Source organism: Pavona decussata, unplaced genomic scaffold (assembly GCF_977016875.1).
Source record: "Pavona decussata unplaced genomic scaffold, jaPavDecu1.1 SCAFFOLD_94, whole genome shotgun sequence".
Lineage (NCBI taxonomy): Eukaryota > Metazoa > Cnidaria > Anthozoa > Scleractinia > Agariciidae > Pavona > Pavona decussata.
In genome coordinates, this window is record NW_028145511.1 from 766,668 (window position 1) to 793,134 (window position 26,467).

General features: G+C 41.4%; 1 protein-coding gene and 1 pseudogene across 2 annotated transcripts; one reads left to right on the top strand and one right to left on the bottom strand.

Moving 5' to 3' along the window:
* The first annotated feature begins 37 nt into the window (after positions 1-37).
* On the top strand, positions 38-5,696 carry LOC146473255 (protein FRG1-like). The gene is made up of 3 exons (XM_085118475.1): positions 38-413; positions 938-1,157; positions 2,576-5,696. The coding sequence occupies exons 1-3, from the start codon at positions 65-67 to the stop codon at positions 2,787-2,789; spliced, it is 783 nt and encodes a 260-aa protein (XP_084974601.1). The 5' UTR covers positions 38-64; the 3' UTR covers positions 2,790-5,696.
* On the bottom strand, positions 4,091-23,323 carry LOC146473256 (sacsin-like; annotated as a pseudogene). The gene is made up of 4 exons (XR_014866410.1): positions 23,042-23,323; positions 21,173-21,261; positions 19,971-20,235; positions 4,091-19,498 (listed from the first exon to the last, which is right to left on the bottom strand). The product of XR_014866410.1 is annotated as a sacsin-like (transcript).
* Between the last annotated feature and the right edge of the window lie 3,144 nt (positions 23,324-26,467).

Below are 26,467 nucleotides of genomic sequence, written 5' to 3' on the forward strand. Positions count from 1 at the left end.
AAAGTGTTTTGCAATTACCGCTGTAAAAATCATCATTGGCTCATCATAATTCACTGTTTTCAAAATGGCGGACAGCTACAAACAAGTAAAGGTCGGTCGCCTAAAACTCAAAGGAGCGGACGACAGCTCTCGGAAACGAAAAAATAAAAAGAGAAAACGAGAAAAAGAAGAAGAAGAACCAACAGATGTAGATGCGCTTCGCCATGGTGGCTGGAGAAAAGTGGAAAACTTCGCTGAAGTTAGCGGAAACATCGCACTACAAACGTATAAGAAATCGTACATCGAGGCCTTGAACAGTGGAATGTTTACTGTTGGTGAACTGAGAGAGGATGGCGGAAATTCTCCGGCTCCTGTTGAAGTTTTTACAGCTGTGCCATTATCCGATAAAAAGATAGCGCTGAAATCGGGTTACGGTAAGCTTATGTAAGCTTTCTATATTAAAACAAGAAAGCCATATATAGCATATATAGAATGGGCATGACATAAGCAGACTTGTTATATACCTAGACTTTCACTCAACAAAACGAGCATTTTGATTGGTTGACTCTTGGTCACGTGCCCCTGATCAAATACAAATATATCCCAACCGGGATACAATTCCGCAGTTGTTGCCTTCTCAGTTGTTTGTTTGTTTGTTTTGCTGTGATTGTTGAAGGGAAAGTCTAAATATATAACAAAGCACTTAATGTATGGTCCCTCGGGAAACTAGTTAGTTTTGTTTTTCCTCAAGCCCAGGACTCTTGGGAAACAAAACTAACTGTTTCCCTCGGGACCATGCATTAAGTGTATGATGTAGGCTGCTTTATTATAAATACAATGTAGGCCTTAAGCTTACATCAGATACGTTCATGGAATGTTTATCACTAAAATATCAATGTAGTGATAAGTTATAGGGTAACTTGAGAAATGCCACACTCATGAATTTTTAATTTGACAGGAAAATTCATGTCTGTTAATATGATGGGGAATGTTACTGGACGATCTGATGCTATTGGCCCCCAGGAACAATTTGAATGTGTATTTGAAGAGGAGAAAGTTGCTCTCGAAACGTACAATGGCTGCTTTTTGTCAGTGAGTGAGGAGGGACAAATCTCCGCCACAAGGAAAACTGTTGGAGAAAAGGAAACATTTCACATACGAACAAGTGTTCAAAAAGTGTAAGTGATTTTGTTAGTTTTTTTCTAGACTGATTGTTAAAAACAATCATTAGCAGACACATGCTACAACAGCTGTGCTTTATACAAACCTTTCTAAGGGAAAAATGCAAATTTCTAGAAATTATGAGTCAACTAGTGATATAAGAGAATGTTTCATGACAGTTTACAAGCATTGCAATGTCTATAGTGGTCTAATTTTTATCAGATGAATGATGTACCTGGATGGTCCATCAGTTTTGGGTTACTGACGTTCAAAGTTGGCCAAAATCCCAAACATTGACTGTGATAATTACTTTCAAATTATTTGCAAATTTTCATTGACATTTTCAGATGAAATGTCTCGTTCACACCATACTATTGTGGCATGTTTGTAACCAGCCAATAAGAACCTTTGTTTTTCTGTACAGCAATGCACCTTACTGAAACTGTGATGCATTAATTAGGTTTAAGTACCTGCAAGTCTTCAGTCAAAATCAAGAGATTAATTGTGGTTATTTGCAACACTTTCTCATAGCTGGAAATGTGATAGAAACCAATAAATCCAAGCCCACATGTATGAAAATGAAAGGTGCTTTACACACTGTTACAGTGCTGTTGATCCACGTTGCGCATGACCAGTAAAATTCCAAGAATGAAATGAACATTCCAATCCTCTTTGTAATGTGCAGCATTTGAATGGAATGCTGAACATTTCTCTGGAAATCTTTCCGAAAAAGATGCATTAACGGGAAAAAAGATTCAAAATACTCAAGGGAAACAATATTGTTACTCTTGAAATACTGAATGCTGTAATGTAAAGAAAAAGTCATAGCTTTATACTGGCAATAAACTAGGGAAATATCTATCATTGGGAACTCTGAAATCTCGTTGGCAATGTTCAAAACTGACATGTAAATTTCAAAACTGTTCAAATTTCAAAAACACTGGTCATGCATGACGTGGATTGACTGTAAGATGTGCAAGAACAATAAGTAGAACTAGAATCTTCTGAAATGACAGCTTTGAAAGTATCAACATTTGCTTGATCTATTATATTTGAGTTAGTAATGTCTTCTATTCTTTCAAAGTTCTAGTGAACAAACTCAATGTATTTGTAAATATTTCTATTAAATTATGGGAATTTTCATAAATCAATTGGGTCTGCCTCACAATGTATGTAGGAATTTCAGTTTTACTGCAATTTTACTGGAAGCATATAGCATTTGGAGCCTGGTGGTTTCTGGAGGCCTCCTTGCCATTCAATTTTTGTATTATTTATTATTACTGAATGGTGTTACACTTAAATATTTCTTTTCTTATTTTAATGTAACTTCATGTACCTTGCAATAATTTGGCATTGTATTCTTTCTCCTTGGCAAACAATAAATAAATAAATAAATAGATAAATAAATAAAAGTGTTTGTCTTGTTTATTTGCAGCAAGGTATCCACCAGCAGTCTACCAGAAGGTGAACAAGAACTACGGAATCATGAAGTCAGTTATGTCAAGAAGTTCCAGAGTTTCCAAGATAGGAATCTGCGCTTGAGTGAGGAGGAGTTGGGCAAACTAAAACAAGCCAGAACTAAGGGAACACTACATGAAGAAATGTTGAACAGAAGAGAAAAGATGAAGGCAGATAGGTATTGCAAATAAAATAATGGACTTCAGGTTAACAACCCAACCTCCTGGAACTCTGGATTTCACCATCAAAGCAGAGTTTGTCCTAGAAACTGGTGCGAGTGCCCAGTGGGCCCGCTTAACAGACCTCAAGAATTTCCATTAGGATCTTCCAAACATCTATTAACTTGATACAGGTGTTAATATTTTGAAAAGCAAATGAATGGTCACATGTACATGTAAAGGAAACAATTTAATACACAGTAAAAACATGCATAGGGGTATACACGGTATGAGCGCATGGAATTCATACAGAACTTGATTTCTTAAATGAGAACAAGTCTGTGTGCCAAAGTACAGTCAACTCCCTTTATTGCAGACACCCTCGGGACAGCGAGAGTCCATAATACCAGGAATATAATTTATTTCAGTCAAAGGTCTTTTGTATTTTCACCGGGGATTTAGCTGCTGTCCATATTATCAGGCTGTCTGTAATAGCGAGGTGTCCACAAGGCAAGAGTGACTGTAGTGGTATTTTGGAGCAATTATGATTTTACAGCCTTAGTTTCACTAAACATACATGTAGTTTTTAACCAAGCACTTCAATTTTATTATTCAAAATGGCAGAGGATTTTGAGAAAGCAAGAATGATGCCAAATGTTGTATATAAATTAAAACATAACCTTAATACAAATATTGACTTGTTGGCAGTGGATATATAAGACATGGGCCTATTGACATTGATTTTTTAACATTATTGTAAATCAGTTTCCTTCCCTCCAATTTTCAACAAAAATTAAATGTTTGCGAGTAATGTTGGGTACTATGATTCAACTCAAGTATTTTCAAATTTGTGAAAAGTGACTGCTTTGTCGAACCCCATTGTCTAGATAGTTAGGGATTTGAGAAAATCAAACTCAAGATAGCCCACAATAAATGAAAAATGTTATGCTAATCCAAGAAAAGCAGCTAGGTTTCTGTTTGTAAACAGTCCAGGATCCAGGACCCAATCTGGAGTGTAAACGACAAACTTTTGATTCCCTCACAGAATCTGTGTCTTCTAATGAGATTTGTTTTGTCATATGACTCTCAGTATCTCTAGTCACATGACAAAACAAAAGTTCTGCATTCATTTTAGATCCTGATTGGGTAACTGTTTTATATTCAATCAACATCACAGGATCAAGCAGCAACATCTTTGGTTCCTTTTTGCAAAAGCCAGAGTTTTAGATAGTGGGCTTAGTGTATTTATACCATCTTCCCATTCCAGTGATGCATGACGTTATCCCTTCAAGTTATTAAATCTAAGGAATGTACACAGTTTTACCCAAAACAAATGTTGTATCATAATTATTTTTTATTCAAATTTCCTACCAAAATATACTTATTGCCAAAATAGATCAACGGCATTTCACACAATTTGATAATTAATTTCTGTCACAAGTTCCAGTCAGCATAAAAAATATCATTCAGCTGCTTTTATCAATTCTTCGATTCTGTACAAAACTCTCCCTCCCCAGCCCCACACTCCACCCCCAGGGGTACTCCACAGAATTTTTGGTGGAGGTGTGCAGCTCCCCTCTCCAAACCCTCACCCTATTTCACACCAAATATGTCATTTTCTGTTACCCATTTTCAGATCTGGCCTCCAAAATTCGTACCATTTCAGACCTGATTTCTAGAATCCATACCCATTTCTGTAAAATCTGTTTTTCAGACCAAACGGCTCAAAAACCACACCCTTTGGTGCCGCACATACCTATATAACTTATATAGAGCAGTACCCTTCCCCTCCCCCCCCCTCCTAGGACCCCACCATCCAGTGCATTGCAGGGAACAATCTTTAGCGAATTTGTAAAAATGGAAACCAGTTTTTACCCTTTAAGCCCCAATGGTGAACAGTGCCTAACAATCATTTCTTCTTTCAGTATTTCTGGTCAAGCATAAAGATAAAACACACATTTCACCAAACTTGAAATTTTTGATGCTTAATCAAATTCTCCCAACTTTTCCCATAAGAAATGTATCAGGAACAGTGAGGAGATTATGCATTCTGATATTGGGGCTTAACCCTTTCACTCCCAAGATCTGAGAGCTAATTCTCCCAACCAGTGATCATACAAACCTTTTTCGGATTGTCCTGAGAATTTGGTCTTGTTTCAAGACACTATCCCCTGCTTGACGATTTTCGAAATTCTCATCACCTAACTGCTTCACATCATATGAAAATTGTAAGGAGAATTTATTTGTTTGTCACTTCTGGGAGTGAAAGGGTTAAAGGATTAAAATCACTGAACTACAGTAGTGTACTGAATTATATTATTACAGCGTGACATTCAAAAGTGTGGCCTTGGCTGATTACTTCTGTGCAATGGCCTCCTTTCCAATGAGAATCTGAGGATAGCTTCAAACAACCAGCTCAAGAACACTTGTGGTTTCAATTTTTGATAGCTATCCACTACTTTTGGTGGGATGGTGGGTTGCACCCTCAATTCACTTCACTTTAATAATAGGCATAGCGCATGCAAAATGATTAATTAATTAATTAAAAGTGGTTATTCTTTTGTGTGTCACGCTGTAATTAGTGGCTATTGGTGATCAAGATGAGAATGGATTTATAACTTCAAATTCGCTGTACAAAGTCCTGAAGAGAGTGTATCGCTACTTAGTTTGCATTGCAAAAAATGCTGGCACAAAGGCGTCCTAAAGCCTCTTTAAGTTAAAACGAATTTTCCTGTGTTTTGGCTGTATGCTATGTACGACCTAAGGTTACAGATATATCTATGTCGTTGTTTGGTTTCAGGTTTTTGTAGCAGCTGATCAACTCGTATTTTTGCATCGGTTGTTCATTGTGTAAATACTTTCCGTTTTCTAAGTTTCTTATACGCAATAAATATCTGCTAAAACAAGGCAATATGTTAAATAAACGTTACAATGAAAATACTTGAGTGTTTTTGGTTCAGCATAATCGCTACTGAAATAAATTTCTAATTATTTGCGTGCAGTTCTAAATAAATACAAAATACAGTCGTGGTGATACATGTAAATATGAATTTTCTGTACACTGGCCAACTACAGACGTAGAAAACAAGAGTATGTCTTTGTCCTTTCATTTCGTTGGCGTAATCAGTCCGTGAAATAATCATGTCTAAATTGGCAACGAAGCATCCCCCAAGCTGAATACAACAAAAAGTAATATATTTAACACGATGGAACACGATGAAAAGAGTTTCATCCGATTTCCGGACACCAAGAAGTGGGTTGAAGAAACTAAGCTCAGCCAATCTTATCGCTACTCAAACCATTAAGATTCTTGGAGAAATTCAAAGCAAAAGTTCATCAAATTTTGTGATACATATATATGCTCACCACAGGATACTGGAGGTTTCAGCAATCTGATGATTGGTTATCTGCTCAAGGTATATGGCACAATATACCGTTACTAAGTTATTTGGAAAGCCTCGTCTTAATTCGGAAAGCCCATCTTATTTTGCTGCAGTTAATTGGCATTTTACGCTGTGGTTGAGCGTATATCATACAACAATTATTCCACATAATTAACCTAGTAGCTCTAGGACATGAACTCACAGACGTCTAGGCGCACAGCGCCGACATGGATATGAGTTCATGTACCACTCTATTTGATGGATTAGAAGACACTCTAGATACTCTAGCTATTATCAAACATAAAGAACTGTTTCTGTTATAAGCTTCACGATACTTTGGCAAAGTTGTTGTTAACAAACTCCGTGATTTTCTCCACGAGTGCCTCGGCAGTCTCCAACGCCTCTTGCGCTTGCTCAGAAGTGAATGCATCCGATGGAATGAGGTCACCTCGGTGAAAGTGAGGGTATCTGGTCTGTTCGTAGTAGTTCTTCAGTTTGGCGGCAAGTAGAGGAATGTCCTCAGGGGATCCATCCAACTCAGTGATCTCGTACGCAAGGTTCAGCACATCGTGTGATTCCAGTTGACTTTCCACGATGCCACAGGCAGCGTACAGAGCGCTCTTGAAGGCCTTTTCTGTGGCTTGCTGGGACAAGAAGCAAACCAAAGCGGGGAACGTAGGTTCTTGAGCGTGTAAATGTTTTGCCGCAGCCAAATCTTCTTTTCCTTGTTTCATCCATCGTTTTGCTTCGTTTCTTTGAGGATTGGTCGATCTCTTGGCGTATGGCGATCCCTGATGCGTCTGCCGTTTGAACGTGTTATAGGTCTGCCTCTCTTGCCGCGCTCGCTGATTCCACTGATTAAAGAAATCGTGAAAACCATTAGCACCATCACTGGTTCCCTTTTCTCTGGCATCTCGTAGGTTATCTCTCCAGGAAGAAGGAAAGAGTTTCTCCATTCTCTCGATTTCGTTTAGCAGGAACTGCATCACCTCGTGAGTAATATCACAGCCAATATTCTTATCTGGATGCCATCGCAGAAACAAACGCTTTATGACCTTTCTTCTCTCGTTCTCAGGCAACTTCCAAGCTTCCCACAGCGTCTCCTTGATTTCTTTTTTCGCTTTCTCAAGGCGTGCATTTCTGGTGGCCGCCCTTTGCTCTGTATCCTTGGGGTCACCAGTGAAAATCATTAACTCGAGAGAGTCCGAAAGTTCAATAGGCACACTGGGGATGTCTTTGCCCGAGCGATCAAACTTGTACAAATCCAACACGCTAACTTCCACGAGGCGCGGCTCTCCGATATCAATGCGATATTTGGCTTGAAAGTCGAACCTACTGTACTCCATGGACCTTTTCCGGTTAGGCACTTTTCTCACCACTTTCGCGTACACGTAGAGGGGCTCGCTGTCATCTATTCGCCCATCTTCCGTTCGACGCTCTTTCTCGTAGCCTACTATTTCACCTTGTCGGAAGAAGTACTCGATGTCCTGTCTAAGAAGGTAGTGATACATGACAGGAATCTCAGATCCGAGGACAGGTTCCGTTGTTCGTGCCTCACTTCCCATGAGATCTTGAGCAACTCCACATCTATCTAGTGATGGAAGAATCTCGTCGGGTACCCTGCAAGCAAGCATAGCTTGAAGATAAATCTCCTTCTCGATTTGGTTGCGAATCAAACGATTCACTTGGAAGCATAACTGGATGTGAAGTGGATTTTCGTCTGTGCCATGCCGAATAAACAAGTCCCACTGTCCATTCTGTTCCTCTAAGAAACAGTCTTGTGTTTCGTTGCTGTCCTTAAGAGGGTTACCGGATTCCAAGTGAATCAAGTGAGTATCCAGTGACGCCATGCATGTTACACTCAGGGAGTTGCAAAGAACCTGAACTTGATCCTTGACTTCCTGTGGTAGATTGGGTGTCTGTCTCTGGTGGCGGACAACACGGAGAATGCCATTGACTAACTTCGGAGACAACAAGATGTTGCGATATCGTTTCACAAATGGGCAAGAGTCCGAACCAATAGCGCTATCTGCTATGCAACGCTTGTCTCTACAGCTTGGATGGATCTCCTCTTTAAGCACGTTCTGAATGGTCTTAGCCCTGAGACGCATTGGCAGAAGACTCAGCAGATACGAGAGGCGGTCTGCAGTCAGTTCACCTTCTCGACTTATGTCCACGAAATCACCAGCAAAGTCTCTTGCCCTTCGTTCAAAACTTGGACAGTCGTGAAAGATCAATTCGTTTGATTGCTTAAGAAAGCCCTCTTTACTGGGTAGGTAAAGGTCATTCAGTGATAAAAGGCATCGAGTTGCTGCTTCCTCGCTCTTTTCTTTTACCAAAAGTGAGAGCGTGGTGAAGAATCCATGCGTTGCTTCTCTTGCAACCCTTTTCTCGTTAGGTTCCATGTGCTTATCTTGACACACCTCCTTTAGCCTTCCAAGGATATCAGCAAATTGTGATGGTGTCGGTTTCTCATTCGCGCCCAGTCTCTTCAACAGGTGCTCGAAATGACCATATTCCCTTGGAACCTTGTAGAAATAAGGTGGCAACTCAGTTGTTGTTTCAAAGGCCAGTTGGTTCCCCTCAACGAACACACGTCCCTCTTCAACGGGAATACAGGGAGTTTTCATCAGAATACTTCCAATCGCCAGGCAAGATTTGCTGCACCTTTCCGACAATGTGGTACCAGGACAGTGACATTCGCCTTTCAAAAAACTGAACGCCTCATAAATAACATCGTGAAGAAGCTCTCTTTGGTCTTTTGGGGTGTCTTTGTGGACGTTCCCACTGTGTGCCTTGGAAAGACCATCAACGTGATTTATAACCTTATCCAGTGGCGGAAGAAGGGCGACTCCGAGGTCTTCCAGTACTTGTTTCTCGGCAGTATTTGGCGTAGCCCACACTGGAAGGAGGGGAATGCAAGTCCAGGCAAGTTTCTGCTGTTCAGATGGTAATGCGCCATGAAACTCGGTGAAAGGTGGGACATCTTCATTGGAGACGCACCCAAATTGTGGCTGAAGACTCTTCAGTTCGTCTGATGCAACTTCTGTAGCTACAAATTTTATGCTGGAGACAATATGCAAGAAGCTAGAATCGTGCAAATCATCTTGCTGAAATAGACATGTCACTAGCGTTTTAGACTTCTCTCGTATTAGAGGATCCCTGCACTTGGTCGTTGCTTCTGAGGCTATATTTTCGGCAAACTCGAGAAACTGTTGCTGTGTCACTGTATGGTTCAAACCGATCTCTCGAAGCAAGGGAAGCCAGTGCGACAATCGGTACTCTCCAGGTGGGAAGTCACTCAAAGGGAGCATCTCTTTAAACACCTCGTTTTCAGGATCATAAAATTTACTTACTGGAGAGAGTGTATTCCCCGCACTTGGTAGAATGTCGATCTCTCGTAGTGTATCCAGAAGCATGCTTCTCTCATTTGAGCTCTTCAAGGTGACAAGAAGAGTGTCTCTTATGTAAAGCAGTACGGCCTGGATGCCTGAGGAAGACATTGCATCGAGGTTTGGCAAGATATACTTCACGAAGACATCAACTTGTGAAAGATGGGCGATGTCCAGGGCCTTGTAAAGAGGTTCTATTTCTTGAATTGCTTCCAGGAGTATGCAGCTTTCTCCTTCTATGCGATCTTCGATATCTTCCAAGGAGACACACTGTGGCAGATCAACAACGTACGAAAAGGCGTAGGTATCAAGACTCACTAATCTCCCGTTCAGTGTCTTGTAAAAAGGAAGTTTCTTCAGAAGCGATTGGTTGCTGTACACAGTCGTCACGTCTTCTTGCAGGAATCTTAGAAGAGTAACAATTTCTCCTTGTCCAAGGTCGCATTGAAAATCGTCTTCTTTCGACAAGTAATGCAGTACACTGATCACATCCTGTCTTGAATATGGCTTTGCTAGGTGTGGTGATACAATTTGTGAAGCCACTTCTTTGTTTAGTCTTGGTAGAACTGTAAAATCCAGCTGAGAGCATCCGAGTTTACACAAAATTCTCACCATCCTGTCGTCATCGTAGATGCGTGGACTTAAATCCAAGACTGTTTTGCCAAGAGACACTGATGCAAGGGTGCCCTTGGAGGTTGGAATGATGGGCCAGTCCTCAAGTGGGCGTAGCGTTTCGGATGCGTCTTCAGTGTCTTCAAAGCTGGACTGTCGATCTTGGTAAGTGATAACAATCAATTCCCATAACATTGTCAACCACTCAACGGAAGGAATACTAGTGTCACTTGGTTCCCAGGAGATGTGCTTGTCGCCCGCAAACCATCTTGATGGAAAAATGTGGATCAGGAATGGTTCAATGGATTTAGTGTCAAAGCGTTTGAAGACGCCAGACTTAAACGCGTTACTTCTTGAAAATTTGGAAAATAGTGGAATGATTTCTTTGTTGACAAAAAGGTCTGGTTGAGAAGGGACTAGACTTGAGTATGGTGTGAGGAAAACTGGATTCTTGGAATCAAATTCTCTGAGTATTCCGTCATTGGTAAGCAGCACAGGCAGTCCATTTAAACGTTGAAGGAAGTTATCATCTTCCATACAAAACTGTATCAGTTGCTTGACGTCGCTGGTATTATTTAAGGAAGTGTTTTCGATTGAGCAGGGAAGTGATTCCATAGAATGCCTGTTTTTTGTGAGGAAAGCCATGACGATCTCAGGACTTACGGTCTTCACCATAACACCTACATCTCTGAAATTCGAGTAGACCTTTGGAGGCGCGTGAACGACGGGAAGGCCAATTTTCAGTAGGAGCCTTTCCAAGGCTGAGTTGGAAGGGACGCTGAAATATGCTTGCTGATCGTCCTTGTCACTACATGGCGGAACCCACAAACATGGTGAAACTGATTTTGTGCCACAGTTTGAAAACCTACGAGGAGAGGACGCTATGTTTGTAAGTGCTGATTCTTCTCTGATGATAGGCAATACAGGTTGATTTGAGTTCGCCAGCAGTCGATACATGGTTGTTGCAACGGTTTTCCAGTCGCTGTGAATGCTGTCTGGATCAGGAAAGATGTCATGGTACCATTTCAGGCCGCTAATAGCATCGTTGATGTGATAAACCCACCGATGTTCCCCCTCTGAGATTCCAGCGATGTGCTTCCTCGCACTAACAATCAGCTCTGCATAGGCTGGCCCAAGGACATGATTCTTTATGAAGTTGTTCCACTGAGTTCTTTGTCCCTGTCCACCTTCATCTCTCCAAAGGTTTCGTCTCGACTTGTCAAGTACAAATTGGCCATTGACATGTACAGGGAGACCTGTCTCGATCGGCAAAGGGAGGAAACAAAATGCACGATAAATCTTGCTATGCTGGTTTATCTGTGGCGGTGAATTTAAGGAACGTCTTCTTCGTGATGGACTGTCATTTGTAGCCAACCTTGCTGCCACGGCAGCCTTAGGAAGCAGCCCATACTTGCTTCCTTCCGGAATGAATGGCTTTTCGCCGTACAAGCGCGAACCAAGACACTGCTGAATCAGCCACTCCTCTCTTCTTCCAAGAGTGTCTTGAATTGTGGTGGTGTAAGTAATACCAAACCATGGAATACAGTTAGTTCTCAATTCCCTGCTTCGCATAACTTCTGCATCAAGTGCACGTATCTTCGGAATGTCGGTACTTGGTATTGTGGCGATTGCTTCATATCTTCTTACCAATCTGTTGTTCTCTATCCTAGAGATGCTTATTTTTCTTACACTTCTGAGGAAGAGCAAAATTTCTCGAATCTCGCTCTCGAAGATTGTCAACAACTGGTCAATGTCAGAACTGGTGAAATACTTTGAAGAGATTTCCGATTCGTTAGCCTGTAGTTCCGTTCGTGCTGGAAGTCGAAACATCGTAGAATTTTTCAGTTCGAAAAACTCCTCCAAGAAAGTAGGTCTTACGTCAGCAAAATCTCTCCAGAATTCATCATCAAGGGGATCAAAACGGCGCCCAGGGAACTCCAAAGTAGCGTTTGGTGCATATCGGGCGTGTGGATCAAGAACACATAGCGTTTGACCATTTGTAATAAAGCTTGGACAATCAGTCACATGATACACAGCGTTGAAACCAATTCCATATTTCCCAGTCTTCTCAGGGGTATCTACCTTGCTTCCAATTCCGAGCCGCTGTATTCCCTCGATGTCCCTTTCTGTGAAGGCGCAGTCATTGTAAATGCAGAGGGCAGGTCCTTGAAGATCTTTCCACTGTTCCGATAACACACGAGTGGTACCGTGTTTACGTGGATCGTGAACAAAATGTACCTCTGTAGCGCCAGCATCATCTGCGTTTTGGATGATTTCTTTAAGAATTCCTACGTCGCATGGGTAAGATTCCAATACGTTTTTCAGTCGATCTGTCAGGCGCTCACTCTGGCCAAACGGCCTTCCAAAGCAGTGAGAATACTTGTCCAACTTTTGTTCTCGAACAGTGTGTGCGCCTAATCTGTGAGCCACTATAGGAGAAATGTCGCTGTGAAGACACTTTGTATGCTTTTCTTTTTGCATCCAAGGGGCATCGTTGATGGCGAGGTCTCTTGCAGTTGTAAGTACAAGGTCAGAATCAGGCAAGGGCAGGTGACCGAAGTAAGAATTCAAGGTCTCTTCATCCATTAGTACAATTTCCTCCAGAAACGCTTTCACGGTTCTAAACTCTGGCGCTGTTAGAGGCTGCCCTTGTTTTCTCTCTTCAAGGACAAAGAGTGCTTCCACCATGTCCTGTCCACAAAAGGATTCTCGCACTCCGAGTGCCTTAAACAGCTCTTTAAATTTTAATGTGAAGTCGTCTGGCATACAATAAAGGAAGGGATCTCCATGATTGCTCCAAGAAAATGCTACTTGACTTGCTGTGACGAACTTGCTTTCAACGAATATCCACGGTTTCCCATCCAAAACTTCTTGTACCATCTGTCTTTCCGAAGTGTTGATCCTGTCTTGAAGAAACTGGTAGACAGAATTGCAAACTTTTCGCGTGCATTCTCTGCTGGATGCATCGTTCGCGACAAGACCTTGAACAGCAGCGTGAAGTTGAAGAAGTACATCGTTCACAGCTAGATGTTGGCCGGTGAATCTTAGCAGCTTAGCAACATCTTTGCTCATGCGGTCGCAGCCCGTCTCTGGAGATTCGTCTAACACGGGCCTTACGGACCCAAGCAGAAAGATTGCGTCATCACGGCACAACTCTCCAGCTGACAGGAGACGGGTTTCACTTCCTTCTACACCCTTCCATGGCAAGGAGTATTCCTTTGGTTTGCTCATTACGGGAAGAAAGCGGATCTCAGAAAGATGTTTTCTTTGAGTTGCGCTTGGTGGAGATAACATACACATGTTGTCGTTCAAATATTTAAGGAGGCTCCTTGACATTGGTAATGCTTTTTCATTGCCATCATTGGCCAAAGAGGCAATGAACGTGGCTCTTTCACAGATCCCATCCCATGCCAGCAAACTGTCCACCATTCCAAGTTTTTTCAAGGCAACAAGTCTCTCCGGTTTTAGAAAACTGGGACCATTTGGAAAGATGTGTTCCTCGTCAAGAAAAAGGCCGCTGACAGCCCCAGTAGGATCAATTAACTCTCCGGGCCTGGACAATTGATTTCCTTTTGGTGAAGTTGGAATACATGGAGTTTCACGTAGCAGCTTCTCGTACTTGTGAGACCTCAGGTTCTCATCCAGTACATGACAAGTAACTGGGTCCCTTAACTCACTTGGCAGCTTGTCGATATTCGGGAAGAATACGTTGCAAACAAACTTGTCCAAGGTGAGTGTATGCTCAGCAACTATTTGTGGGACACTTCTTTGAAGAGCGTCGAAAATGAATTTAGGTAGGTCTACCACGTTGTAATCACATTCACACATAATTGGATAACTCTCAGGTAGCTTCATCACAGTCTCGTCCAAAAAGACACCTTCTTTAACTGATACCCATCTCGACTGGCTTTCCAGAAGAGGGGCCGGACTACCGCATATCCTCTGGTAAAAGTTAACGGCAAACGTTTTCCACATCTTCGATGGTGCTCTATCTGGATCTGGCCAAATGATGTCAAATGGAAATTCTATTACTTTCCCTTTCTGATGGAGGCTAGCAATATCTTCTAAAAGCTGTACGTAAGCCTTCGAAGCGGCTTCTTCCAGGAGATGTTGGTTCCAGAGTACTTCAACTGGCTTTTGAGAGGAATAGCCGGCGCCAGTATCTTCCCACAAGTTTCGGCGATTGGTTGTCACAGCAAAGCATCCGTTTACGTGGACGGGGAAGCCCGTTTCCACACCAAGAGGTAAACCAAGGAACGCTTCTCCCACGATTTTCTCTGGGTTCAAGCGCTCTTTATCTTTACCAGCCCTTGACAGTAAGGCAGCGACCTCAGCTTTGGGTAACATACCACTGAGCTTGCCATCTTCACTGTTTGCCATTTCCAGTGATTTGTCATCACCATGACAGCACGTTATAAGCCAGGTCTGATGTAATGGTTGCATTTTTGAGGCTACAGATGCACTGTTAGAATAGGCCTGAGATTTAACTGAAACAATTCTCGACAAGCTGGCTCGCTGCTCGTGGGAATGCTCTTCAAAAATCCAACTGCCGTTGAGATCGCTCTTAAGACTTCCATTTGTAAATTCTTTTCTGTAGCGGTGGTTGTTGTTCTTGTCTTCATAAAGGGTGCTATTCCGTGGGAGTATCTCCATTGTTTCCTTTTCAACCTCAAAGACCTCCGTTGGAAAAGAAGGCTGCTGATCTTTGGAGATTTGGAAGAAACTTATCTTGACAACATTCTGCAAGAATAGCAACATCTTTGATGCATTTTCTTGAAAGACCGAAATCAAGTGAGACAACTGGTCCTCGTTGTAGTACTTGTCACAAATTTCACTTTCACTGGCTTGTCGCATTGTCCGCAATGGGAACCTGAACAATGTTCCGTCATAGAAAAACGCCTCTCCTTTCCTCTCAAATGTGCATCCGAATACTCCTTCGTAAGGTTTAAACTGATCAGGGAAAGCAATAGGCACCTTTGGGTTACTCTTGAGATTTAGGCGAATACCAGGGCGAGATTTGTCTTTGAGAAGTTCTCCTAAGTGAGTTGTGTGGGGATCAAAGAACGCGATGAACTCTCGGCTGATGAAGCTCGGAAGATCAGTAATATTGTAGACGGTAGAGAATCCCAATCCAAAGCGTCCAAGTTTGCCTTCATTTCCTATCTTGGTAGCGCCAGCAAGCTTGTTTATATTGTCGAAGTCTTTATCAGTAAAACAAGCGTCATTGAACACCCACAAGGCAGGCCCTTGTGTCTCGGCTAAACCAGGGGATAGTAGTTTCTCAGTCTGATGTTTCCTCCTGTCAAGAAGGAACTTTACCTCTGTAGCTCTTGCATCGTCTGCGTTCTGAATTAGCTCCTTGAAGATAGCCATGTAGTCGTTGTGGTCGTTGAGAATATTCTTCAATCGAGTAGTTACTGGTTCGTATGGTCCACTCTGCTGAAATCCAAGGGTCTCGGTTACTGCTAGCTTTCTGCTTAAGGGGGGTGTCCCCAAAAGTTGAGCCGTTTCACTTGAAATGCTTTTGTGTGCCATGAATCCGACGTCGGTAATATTACTATTGGTGTCGCCTAGTCTCAGCCACTCGGCATCGCAAAAGCTGACATCAGTGCACGGCTGAAGAATGAGCCTATCATCCTCGCTCTGGATAGGAATTAAAACTCTTCTCTGAACGTCGGGGGAAAGAGGTACTCCATCTTTGGTCAAGAAGTCCAAAACATCTCGAGCCAGCCGGAGATCGTGCTTGACTTCTTCCATACTTCTTTTCTCTTTCAGGTGCCAATCTTGAATCATGTGCAGGACGTCCAAAGCAGATGAATTATTGAATGTCTCCAGTACACCACAGCGCTTGAATAGTGCAGAATACTTCTGAAAATCTTCGGACATCACAAAGATGTAAGGTCTAAGGTCCAGAGCACACTCACTTCGCAAAGCAACACAGCTGGGCTTGGCAAAACCTGACCCGTGCCATATCCAAGGTAAGAACAAATGCTCCTTGAGAACTAGCACAGCTTCCGCTATAACAATTTCACTCGATAGATGACTGTAGATGTCCTTCAGCATCGCTTGAAACTTCAGCAATTCCATTTCAGAAGACTTGTGCACTTGTTGCTGCCAAGTCGTTATTGCATCTTTCAGCTGGGCCAAAACATACGAGATTGGTGGTGGAAAGGACCATCCAAAAGCTTTCTTGAGCTTTTCATCAAGACTTCCTCGAAGAACAGGCATAGCCGAACCAATAATGTTCGCCATGTCAGCGTCCCTCATGTCTTTTGGAGGGTAAAGCCTTCTCGCCACACCAAACCAAGGCATAGTTGTGGGATATTTGCTGAGGGGTTCCTTAGATGCCGGAAGCCAAGGTAAACTTGATAAAACGCTGCCCAAGAGAACTTTCTTTGAGGGCCCTGAACTTTCTTCCAGGTGTACTTCGTTTTCAACCAGGTATGAGTTATCATTCAAAAATTGCAGTAATGCCTCTGCTCTCCAGAGGGCAAACTCTTCTGGTGCTTGAGTGATTTGCTTAGCTATCAAAAGAACATCGTTGGCCTCCAAGGAACGACTTCGCCTTAGACCAAGAAAACACGAAGTAGGCTGAGCGCATGAGCTTTGGCAAACTCTTGGGCTGGAAACACATCTGGTTCTCCTTCAAACAGCTTCTGGATGACTTCATCTTCGGGATCATAGAGTTCGCATGGCGCTTTTAAACTGCCGTTTGCAACTGGGACGAATCGAACGCTCTTCAAATGATCTGGAAAGGATTTGTTGTCACTAGATAGGGCAGGTAGTCTCTGAATCACCCAAAACATTAGATCTGAAACTTGCTCTCGAGAGTAGAAACCTCCACTTTCGATGTAGGGAAAGACTTTGTCTATCAAAAATCCTGACGTGTTCAGGATACGAACAGGAAGTCGCCTCAACAACTGGTAGGAGTCATCATCGGTAGCAGAGAGTATCTGGTGCGAACACTGTATCTTAGTGCTCGCTGGAAGATGCAGCCTTGGAGGGGCAACGTCAAGTTTTGTGCCAGAGAGTGGTCCACCCGGCTGTACTGCAGTAAACGTCGTGCCATCCAGAGCTTGAAATATCGGCAACATCATCAGTGCTACGACTTCATCATCGGAAGGATTCCTCAAGCTGGAAAGAAATACTCGAATGGCTACCTTTTCATCGACGGAGCAACTAGCTAAATAGTCATTCCCTGGCTCATTCATGACTGTGGCTAGGACCTTGAGTACTCCGGAGGGCGTCGGTGGTTCGATGTAGTGTTTTAATGCCGCATGGTCACAGAATGGAGGTAAGTGAGCAAGAACAACACAGCCAGCCTTTTGTAATGCACTTCCCACAGTTCTTGGCAAAGATGCAAAGTAAGATGAACTCTGAATCACAGAATGGTCCTTCTTAAGCCTTATTAGGTATCGCTTTTCCGTCCTTCCTTCTGCTAGTGGAAGAAGAGGTATACCCTCAAAAGCTGTGAGATCTTTGGGGAACTCGGTTTTGAGCCACGACCATAGCCCCCGTAACCAGACATCATCGGGTAGAGTTTCATCTGTAGGATCCCAAGGTACTACAACAGAATTGTTCCTCCAGGCGTCCGGCATACTTTCTTGGATAAGCTTTGGGACAAGAGATGGCGATAGCCTCACAAGCTGAGTAGGTGCTGAACGTTTGCTTTCAATTTCTCCCGCCACAGTACGCAATGTGTCGAGCACACTTGCATCTATTTTCTCATCCAAGAATCTGTTCCCCCTACCCGGAATCAGGCTACGTGGATGGCTTCGAGATGCAATCAGTACACTGTGGTCAGGATTGTATCCAAGGATATCACTTCGAAACTCTTCAAACTTCTCGTCCGCAAGGGGAAGAAGAGGAAGACCACTAAGCTCCGAGAAGTTGCGATCACTGAGAACGAACTCTAGAAGGCATAGTTTCTCCTTTCTATTTAAGTGTTCAAGGTCAATGCTTCTCGTTTTACTTGATACCCTTCGGTTGTCCCTCTCGTCATCTTTCAGACCGTAGATGTCCAAACTATCAGTTCGTACACCTCGAGGTGAATTTCTTGATTTCTTTTCATTGTTACCACTGGGCGAGTTTGATACTTTTCCTCTGAGCACAGCTCGTAGATAGGAAGGCGTGATTTCCTGAGGCCTTCGTACATTGTGTTGAAGATACTCGTCAACAGCTTTGATAGCTTGATTTGGAAGTGATATCACTGGTTCGTCGGCCTGAAGCAATGTCTTAATTACTACTTCATGCACCTCTTCTCGAACTTTGTTTGGAGAACATTCCAGTCGGTCTAAGATTCCCTCTTCCAATACAATCCATTTTCCGCCAAGCGATGGGGTCCAAAATGCTGCTTCACCAGCCAGGGCGGTGAAGAACGGCCTCAGGATAACTTTCCACTGACCTTTAACACGATCTAGATCCGGCCAGATATTGTGAACAATTGGAAGCATTCGTTCTGCTGGGTACTCCAGCTCGGTCAGCGCTACAATAAGGCTGGCATATGCTTTACTAACTACATCTCGTGTTAGAAGTAGATTCCATTCCGCGGCGTCATCACTTTGGCTCTCTGGTCCGGGCCACTTAAGGTTTCGTCGATTGTCCGTCAGTCCAAAGGCTCCATGGACGTGTACGGTAAGACCGGTTTTGCAGTCGGACTCTATCGGGAGAGGAAGATAACAAAACACCCGTCCATTTGCCGCCTTGCACGTCTCATCTGATAAATCCAATGGTGCGGCAACTCCTGCCCATGGAATCATTCGAAGAGATGAAGATAGCTCAGCTAATCTCATGTTTTCGTGTCCAACTCGATTCAATACCATGAACTTGAAGTCCTGATGAAACTTATCAGGTCTGTCAACTTCTACAATTGTCTCGTAGCTCATTTCATAAGGCCGAGTAAGGAGCTCTGTAGCTGCATCGATGAATTTCTGTTTCGCTTCTCTAATTGCAGTTCGCAACTCTTCTTTGATTTGAACAGTGAAAATCCTCTTCTCTCGCTCTGTCCAACTGGTTTCATAAATGCTGATAGTCTCGACATTCTTTAGAAAAAGTAAAATGACTGGTGCTTCCTCTATGAACGACTCGAAGAGACCATTGATTTTCCCGGCTGTGTATGGCTTGATGGATATTTTAGACGGCCATTTTCTCAAGGGAAGACGAAACAGCGTCCCATCAAAATATCCCGAAGATATCTTGCAGCCAAGGACATTTTCATAAGGAGTAAACTGATCTTTGTACTCCTGTAGCAGTGGCTCACGGATGTTGTACCTTCTGCCAGTTTGGTCGGCTCCAAAATAAGTCTCTTGAGGGTCGAGGAAGGCGATGTAACGATCACTGACTACACTTGGCAGATCTGAGGAAAATATCGAAAGGTAGCTTAGAAGCTTAATTAATTATTTCACGAGTGCGCGCTGGATACGAGATGATAGATAGCCAACGAGGTGCACACCGCTGAGTTGGCTATAATCATCTCGTGTACAACAAGCGCGAGTGGCATTTACAAACAGCGACGAAATATAGGTGAATCTTGCTGATTTAGCGATATGTTCTTTTCTTTCCGACACGTACACTTATTGCATTTGTTGGGCATTATATAATGGCTCGTATACCATGGGTGCAAAGCCAATCAAAACTCTAAATTTGGAATATCCGATGATCCAGTTTTTACTAATAACTGATAATCAGCTGTCGCCGGGTGGACTGTGATTATAAGGGTTGCAAAGGTTCTGAGCAAATGGACTCCCCACTGGGAGTCTAGGTTTTTTTCAGAATTGCTTTCATGGTATCGCATTGGTTCAGTTTCTTATAGATAGTTACAAACTTACCTGTCACGTGATAGACGGAGTTGAAACCAATCCCAAAGCGACCTGCCGCTACTGGGTCTTTTTTCTTGGATCCCTGCATGATGCTTTCGATTCCAACCCAGTCCTGCTCTGTAAATAGACCATTGTTATACACATATAGAGCAGGGCCCTGGAATTTTGACAAACCAACATCGATCAGTGAAGTGGTTCCAAAAGCATTGTCACGTGCGTCGAACAAGAATTTGACTTCCGTTGCTCCGGCGTCATCTGCATTCTGAATCAGCTCCTGAGAAAAAAAAAGGCATTAAAGTTGGTTTCACTGTACACGGAGATGCGCGACAATATATGCCAGTAGAAGCGACTTAAATTGAGTTTATAATCCCAGTTAAAGGGCTGTTAGTTCCTCTTAGGTGCCATCAGCGGTTAGCTTCGTTTGTAAAATAGTTGCTTGTAGGATTTTATACATTCCACGGGCTCTTATTATATCTTTTTCTGTCTCGGTGTTGGCGAGATGCAGTTTTATTTCCAAAAGGACCAAGGCTGGTCTATTTTCCAAAATCATGGTTGATTTAGTTGGCCTTTCTGAAGGCTGCACTCGTGTGGATGTCATCAAGTGAAATTCTGATACACGTTTTTTAAAAATTATCTTTTCTAGAGCGATACTTAGTGAATGATCCGTACATGTATGTACATTTGGTTGAAAAGAAAACAAAACAAATCTCACACAAAAGGGAATCATGAAAATTACATCGATTCAATACACCTTGACATTAAATACCAAGAATAATCCAAGTTCGATATTTAAGTCTTGCGGTCCCGTGGGGGAGTACTACATATAGTAGGCCATGCGTCGAATTAAGGGTTCACCCGGGGGGATTCAGCACGCCGGGTTTGTCAATCAATATATAATTCCCAATCATGTTAATTGCCACTAGAATTAATATAAACATGTAATATCAGTTATTTAGTTCCATGATATGACGAAGCCATCATATAAGGTTTCACACAACGTAAAGGATGGCATCTTTGTTGCTAGTAATACAATATTAATAAACAGCTATAGTTTATCTTATCTGACATGATAGCATGTAGCAGCATGTCGCATCATATCTTGGTCTGCCTTTGTTAGCGTTTGTTATTCCGTGACAGAACTAATTAACATATAGGACTTTTCTAGAAATGTTATGTTTCGAAATTGTTGATTTTGTCTCGATGTTTCTTACCTTCAATATTTGTCCTCCGTCAGGATATCCTTCTAAAACTCGCTTGAGCACAACGGTCAGTGCTGGTCTCCTCTGGCCGTACGATTGCCCTGGGTTAGGAAAATTTATTTATCAATGGCAGGTTCAATGGCATAAGTTGCGCTTTTTAAACATGGCGGATGTTTGTTGTAGTTTTATCCAGCTGCATATACAACGGATGTTTGTCTACACAGACCGACAGCGAAAACCTTGGGTTTGGAATACGACAAGATGAATATATGGAATGTTCTTGGAAAACGGGTGGATTTGTATATAACGTTTAAGGTTGTGTAGGCCTTTAATAAGCGGTTGAACTCATGAACCAATATTCGCCTTTATGACTTCAGATGCTAATAAGTACTTGTATATGTTAGCTAAAGAATGCATAAGAATATAAACAAAGACAATATTTCTTCAACATGCAAAGAGCTAAAATAAAGGCTGAGACAAAACATCAGTTGATATATAATCAGCATACACTAATTTCGACTCGGAACTTCTGGAACGATTGCAATGTTTTTCTTCCATATGATATAATATCGTTTCACTTACGACGATTTCTCCACGATTTTGACATCACCGGCTTTCGATCATTTTTAACTTGTCAGTCTTGAGCCCTCTGTTTATCTCAGCAAGCCAGAGGCCGCATTGATGAGCGTGGAAAGCTGAACAGAAGATACGATTACTCCCTGGATAAAAATTTTGCTGTCAAATAAAACGACAGGCTTCGCGAATCCTAGCTGTTGATTGGTCGATGACAATGTTCATAAATAATAAATATTCAACACCAGACATATAAATTCAAAACAGTTCAGGCGCAAAAAGCGTTAGTTTGGTCCGAGGCGAGCTCCGTCGAACTGCACAATCCAAGAATGATCAATATCTGACTTCTCCTACATTTCCAGGCAGACAAGTGAAAGAAATCGAGAAAACTAATTCGTGCGCTTTCAAGTTTGGCCGCCAGGCCCTTACCAGTTTCGACCTTACCAGTTTCGAACTTCGATACTGAACGTACTAATAAAAACTGCATTGGTCGAAAAGACATCGCATTATTGTCGTTCTTCATGAAATTTCGAGAAATACAATATTAAAATTCTATTAAAATGACTCAAGAAGAAAAAAATGTAATGCTATTTTTTAATCGTTCTTATTTACTTGTGGTAGTTCGGTCCCCTAAGGTTTGAAATTTTTCTACTTTTCAGGAGTTTTCCTATCAGGTAAATTGAATATTTTTGGCAGCCAAGATTTTCACTGATGAACCTTGATGAAAAGTTGAAAAGTAAACGAACAGAACACATATGAAACACAATGACGAAAGAAACTGCTATACAGTGTATTGTGTCTTTGCACTTGAACAATGAAAAAACCGAGAAATCCTTATTAATTGTCAAACAATTGGAATGAGAACTTTAGTTATGTTGAATGGCACACTTCAACATTCAACATAGCACGATACTGGGAACACTAGTAGTCGGGATATTTTTTCCTTCAGTCTGAATGAAACGGCGCCGATGAAATTCCCTCAGTGTCGATATAATCGCAATGCGGGAAACAACTGCCATAAATTAAAAATTCTTGAATTCAATTCAGTTACTCAAGGCCTGGCTTGTTTTGTTTCTTAGTCGAGCTGAATTGATCTTTACGAATTATGGCAATGATGAAACAACCTGAGGTTGAAACGACACTTCGCCTTAAAAGTTTTTAAAACGTTTAATCGGGCACAAAGCTGGAAGAGCCCCAAAAATAAATCAATCGTTTAAGAACGGGCCACTCAAGCCTACAGTTCTTCAGTTTCTACCTTAATTACAACTGTTTAAAAATACTTAAAAGGGTTATTAAGTGTGTGATTACCTTGAACTTTAACGTCAGCGTCCATAGTTGCAACGAAACACTACTGAATCCATACACTCAGGACAGCTCCAGATCTTCAGCGGTTCGGTTTCTGCAAAAAGGACGATAAAAATACTATATGAATATACTCTTCGTATACTGGATTAGCTTTAATTTAATTATCTAAGACTAATCAAGTTTATGTACCCTATTCAAGGAATTTGTTTTCTTACTGAAAGAATTCAAAGCAGAATCGACAGTTTTATAATAATATTTTCCAGTTACATCTTAGGCCTTATCACGGTTTTTGACGCCATTTTGCGGACGAGTAGGCAAACAGGCTTGAAATAATAACAGTGTTTGTATGGAAATCCGATGTCAAATAATTTTCATAAAACATCGCTTCTGAAAAATTCATGAATTGGAAACCTTTGGCACTAGGAAAAGGATTTTAAGAAAAAAAAATTGGAAGGATGTAGCTGTGCCAGAAAGCGTCCAGTCGTGTTTTGAACTTTCCATACATTTCCCTGTATTTTTTTCCCGCGAACTATTTTTAGTAGCAGTTCACGGCTGGTTCGCTATAAAGACAAATGTATGAAAATGTCAAAACACATCTAGATGCTTTCTAGCACAGCTACATTCCTCAGTTATTTTCTGTAAAATCCTTTTCCTAGTGCCTAAACTTTCCAATTCATGAAATTTTCAGAAGCGATGTTTTATGACAATTATTTGAGATTGGATTTCCATACAAACACTGTTATTTCAAGCCTGTTTGCCTACTCGTCAAAATGGCGTCGAAAACCGTGATAAGGCCTATTTGTTTAAGTGCATTTTAAGTACATTTTTATATCACTCGAATATTACTTAATCGACAAATTACTGAATTACTTTGCTATAATCAGTCAATGATCTTTGTTTGTCGAACGCTTACTTTATATACTATGGCACACGCGGGTATATATAGTGAGAAATTGTAAACGGGGAGCCAGTTCTAAGTTTTCCTCTTGTATTCCTTTGGTTCGAGGTGACTCATTCATTCCGAAACGTGGATGAAAACTACATTACGCTGCCATCAAACAATAGCCGATTTAGCAAAGTCTACTTCCTTACCTCTGTCAAGCAGTTTTCAAAAGAGGCTGCAACAACTGCAGTTATGAATTTAAATGAAACAGGTTTCTTGGTTTACAACCTCTGAATGGTTGTGAAAAATTTTCTTAATTTCATTCGTCTCGTTATATTAACCCAAGTATGAAGAATTGTTTACGTAGATTGCACAATGAACAAAAAATACTCCTAATACAATAGAAATCTGCTTTGTAAGCCAAACCCTGTTTTAAAACAAAGCTTTAAACAATGCAAGTTTACATCAGCCATTACGATTTCATTCCGAGCATACTTTGTTGTTTCTGTAATCGGCGTGTAATAGGCGGTTATAGACTTTGAAAAATCACAAAAGTCGGTGAAATATGTCAAATATTATGGATTTAAAACTAGAAATAACGAAAAGAAAACGTATTTTATAGGCTACGTTTTTTAAAGAAACGAGCAAATCGGTGTGCTAGTGTAAAGATCATTTTTCTGTTTGTATGCAGATTATGCATGGCCGGCTAGTCGAAAACTGTGTCACCTTAGTGGGGAGTATGAACTTTTTCTTTGCTTTGTTACACTGCAGGTCAAACCTAACCTCAATTCTTTTCCTTTCTCTAAAAGTCCATAGGGCTAATCGGATCAGTTTAAACCACCGACAGCCCCTGGACTGGCGCCAGAGCTTAAAATTTCTACGCGTATGCATGGATCGTCCTGGATCATGCACAACTGAAATACATGAAAAAGGAGAACCCAATTCAGTGCTCGCACGCTTGAAAAAATACGCACGAGAAAAGTCCATTCAAATGCAAGTTATAGCGATTTTTCAGCCACTTTCTTAAGCCCATGTTTCGTCAACATGGTTTTCAGATAAATTTAAAAGTCGATTGACTTTGGCTAGGTTTGTAACAGTTAATTTATTCAACGATCGATGCTTAAAGCACGTTTCCCGCGGTGTGAAATCACAAACCTATCCTAAATTATTAACACTAGCTTCTTGTGAGCCGTCTTTACACATCGCTTTTTCTGAGTTTTGTTTTGGAACAGAGAATAACGCGACGCTTTCGTCAGTTTGAAGTGATGCTACGGAAAAGTAATTCAAATGAAATAACGCTAATGAAGACTTATTAAACCAAATCACTCAAAGTTGTATTCATTTTGTTTTCTAGAAAGAATACCAACAAGTTCCAAAACCTAACGAAACTGAAGTTAGGTTAATTTCGTCGCTCTGCAATCAAATGCCGATTATTCGTACAGTTATTCGGCAGCTGAATCGCGCGGACAAAAACTGTTACGTTTATCTGTGAAACTATAGAGTGTTGTGATTTTTAGCTGAGCGGGTAAAGAATCAGCCCTTCACTTACCAGTACGTGTGCCAATTCGTGTAAAATTCCGTGGCGACTCAAATCACGTCGCAAATCATGATTTAGTCCTTTCAAACACAGCTTAAGTGTTGAAATTATGATAAACCGCAAGCTATAGCCGGTTTAAATAGTTATTGCGCGGCTTCATGCTTGAAAAGTCCTTCTGAATTGTTAGCGGTTATTGTACTGTATCTTTTGTCATTTGCTGTTCAATGAATTTTGTTCCCTTGATGATTGAGGTAATAATAGACACCGTACTCAATTACATTGAGTTTGAAAAGTCCGGCGGAAGGCCAGTAAAATGCAAATTAATCTCATTTTTTATTCGCTACTCGTGCGGTATTCATAAGTCTGCATAAAAACTCAAGCTCGAAATGTAGTCCGGGTTTGCCTGGTTTTGTTAATTTTGTCTTAGACTTATACAATAAAACTATAAAAACTGCTTACAAAAACCATCTTGTTCCTCCATTTCTCCGCTAGCCCAAATATCCGAACCCTTTGAAATCCCTCTCTGCACTTATTACGACCGCTAGCCACGAAGAAAGCTCGCTCAATCGTCCGCCCCAGAGTCCGCGAAATTTGCTAAGTCACGTGATCACACAACAGCCTCATCCCCAGATCAGGGTGTTCCGACGACTTTAATTAGACCCTGATCACACGCTTTGGGAAATGACAAAATTTTAACTGGTATTGGAAAAAGTTAACTTAGAATGCACCAAGCGCGCTTTTTTCTACAAAGGTGCAAACATTTTTAATAATTCTTAGAATTTATAACTGTTTGAAACTTCCTTTTAATGTTACTATCCTAGAATATTTGTGATCTCCCTTTGTTTTGTTTTTTGTTTTTGTTTTTTTTTTAACAGGACCTGCATTGATAGCAGTTTTCTTCTTAAAACTGACGCAGCAATCCTGTATAAATATGTTTGAATTATTATTATTATTATTATTATTATTATTATTATTATTATTATTATTATTATGTGCAGTTGATAAACGT

What these genes read in the sequence shown, in the direction of transcription:
- LOC146473255 (XM_085118475.1), top strand. Translation starts at nt 65, where the DNA reads ATGGCGGACAGCTACAAACAAGTAAAGGTCGGTCGCCTAAAACTCAAA. An exon ending in AGCGCTGAAATCGGGTTACG is followed by an intron (nt 414 to 937) that starts GTAAGCTTATGT and finishes TTAATTTGACAG; the next exon opens with GAAAATTCATGTCTGTTAAT. An exon ending in CGAACAAGTGTTCAAAAAGT is followed by an intron (nt 1,158 to 2,575) that starts GTAAGTGATTTT and finishes GTTTATTTGCAG; the next exon opens with CAAGGTATCCACCAGCAGTC.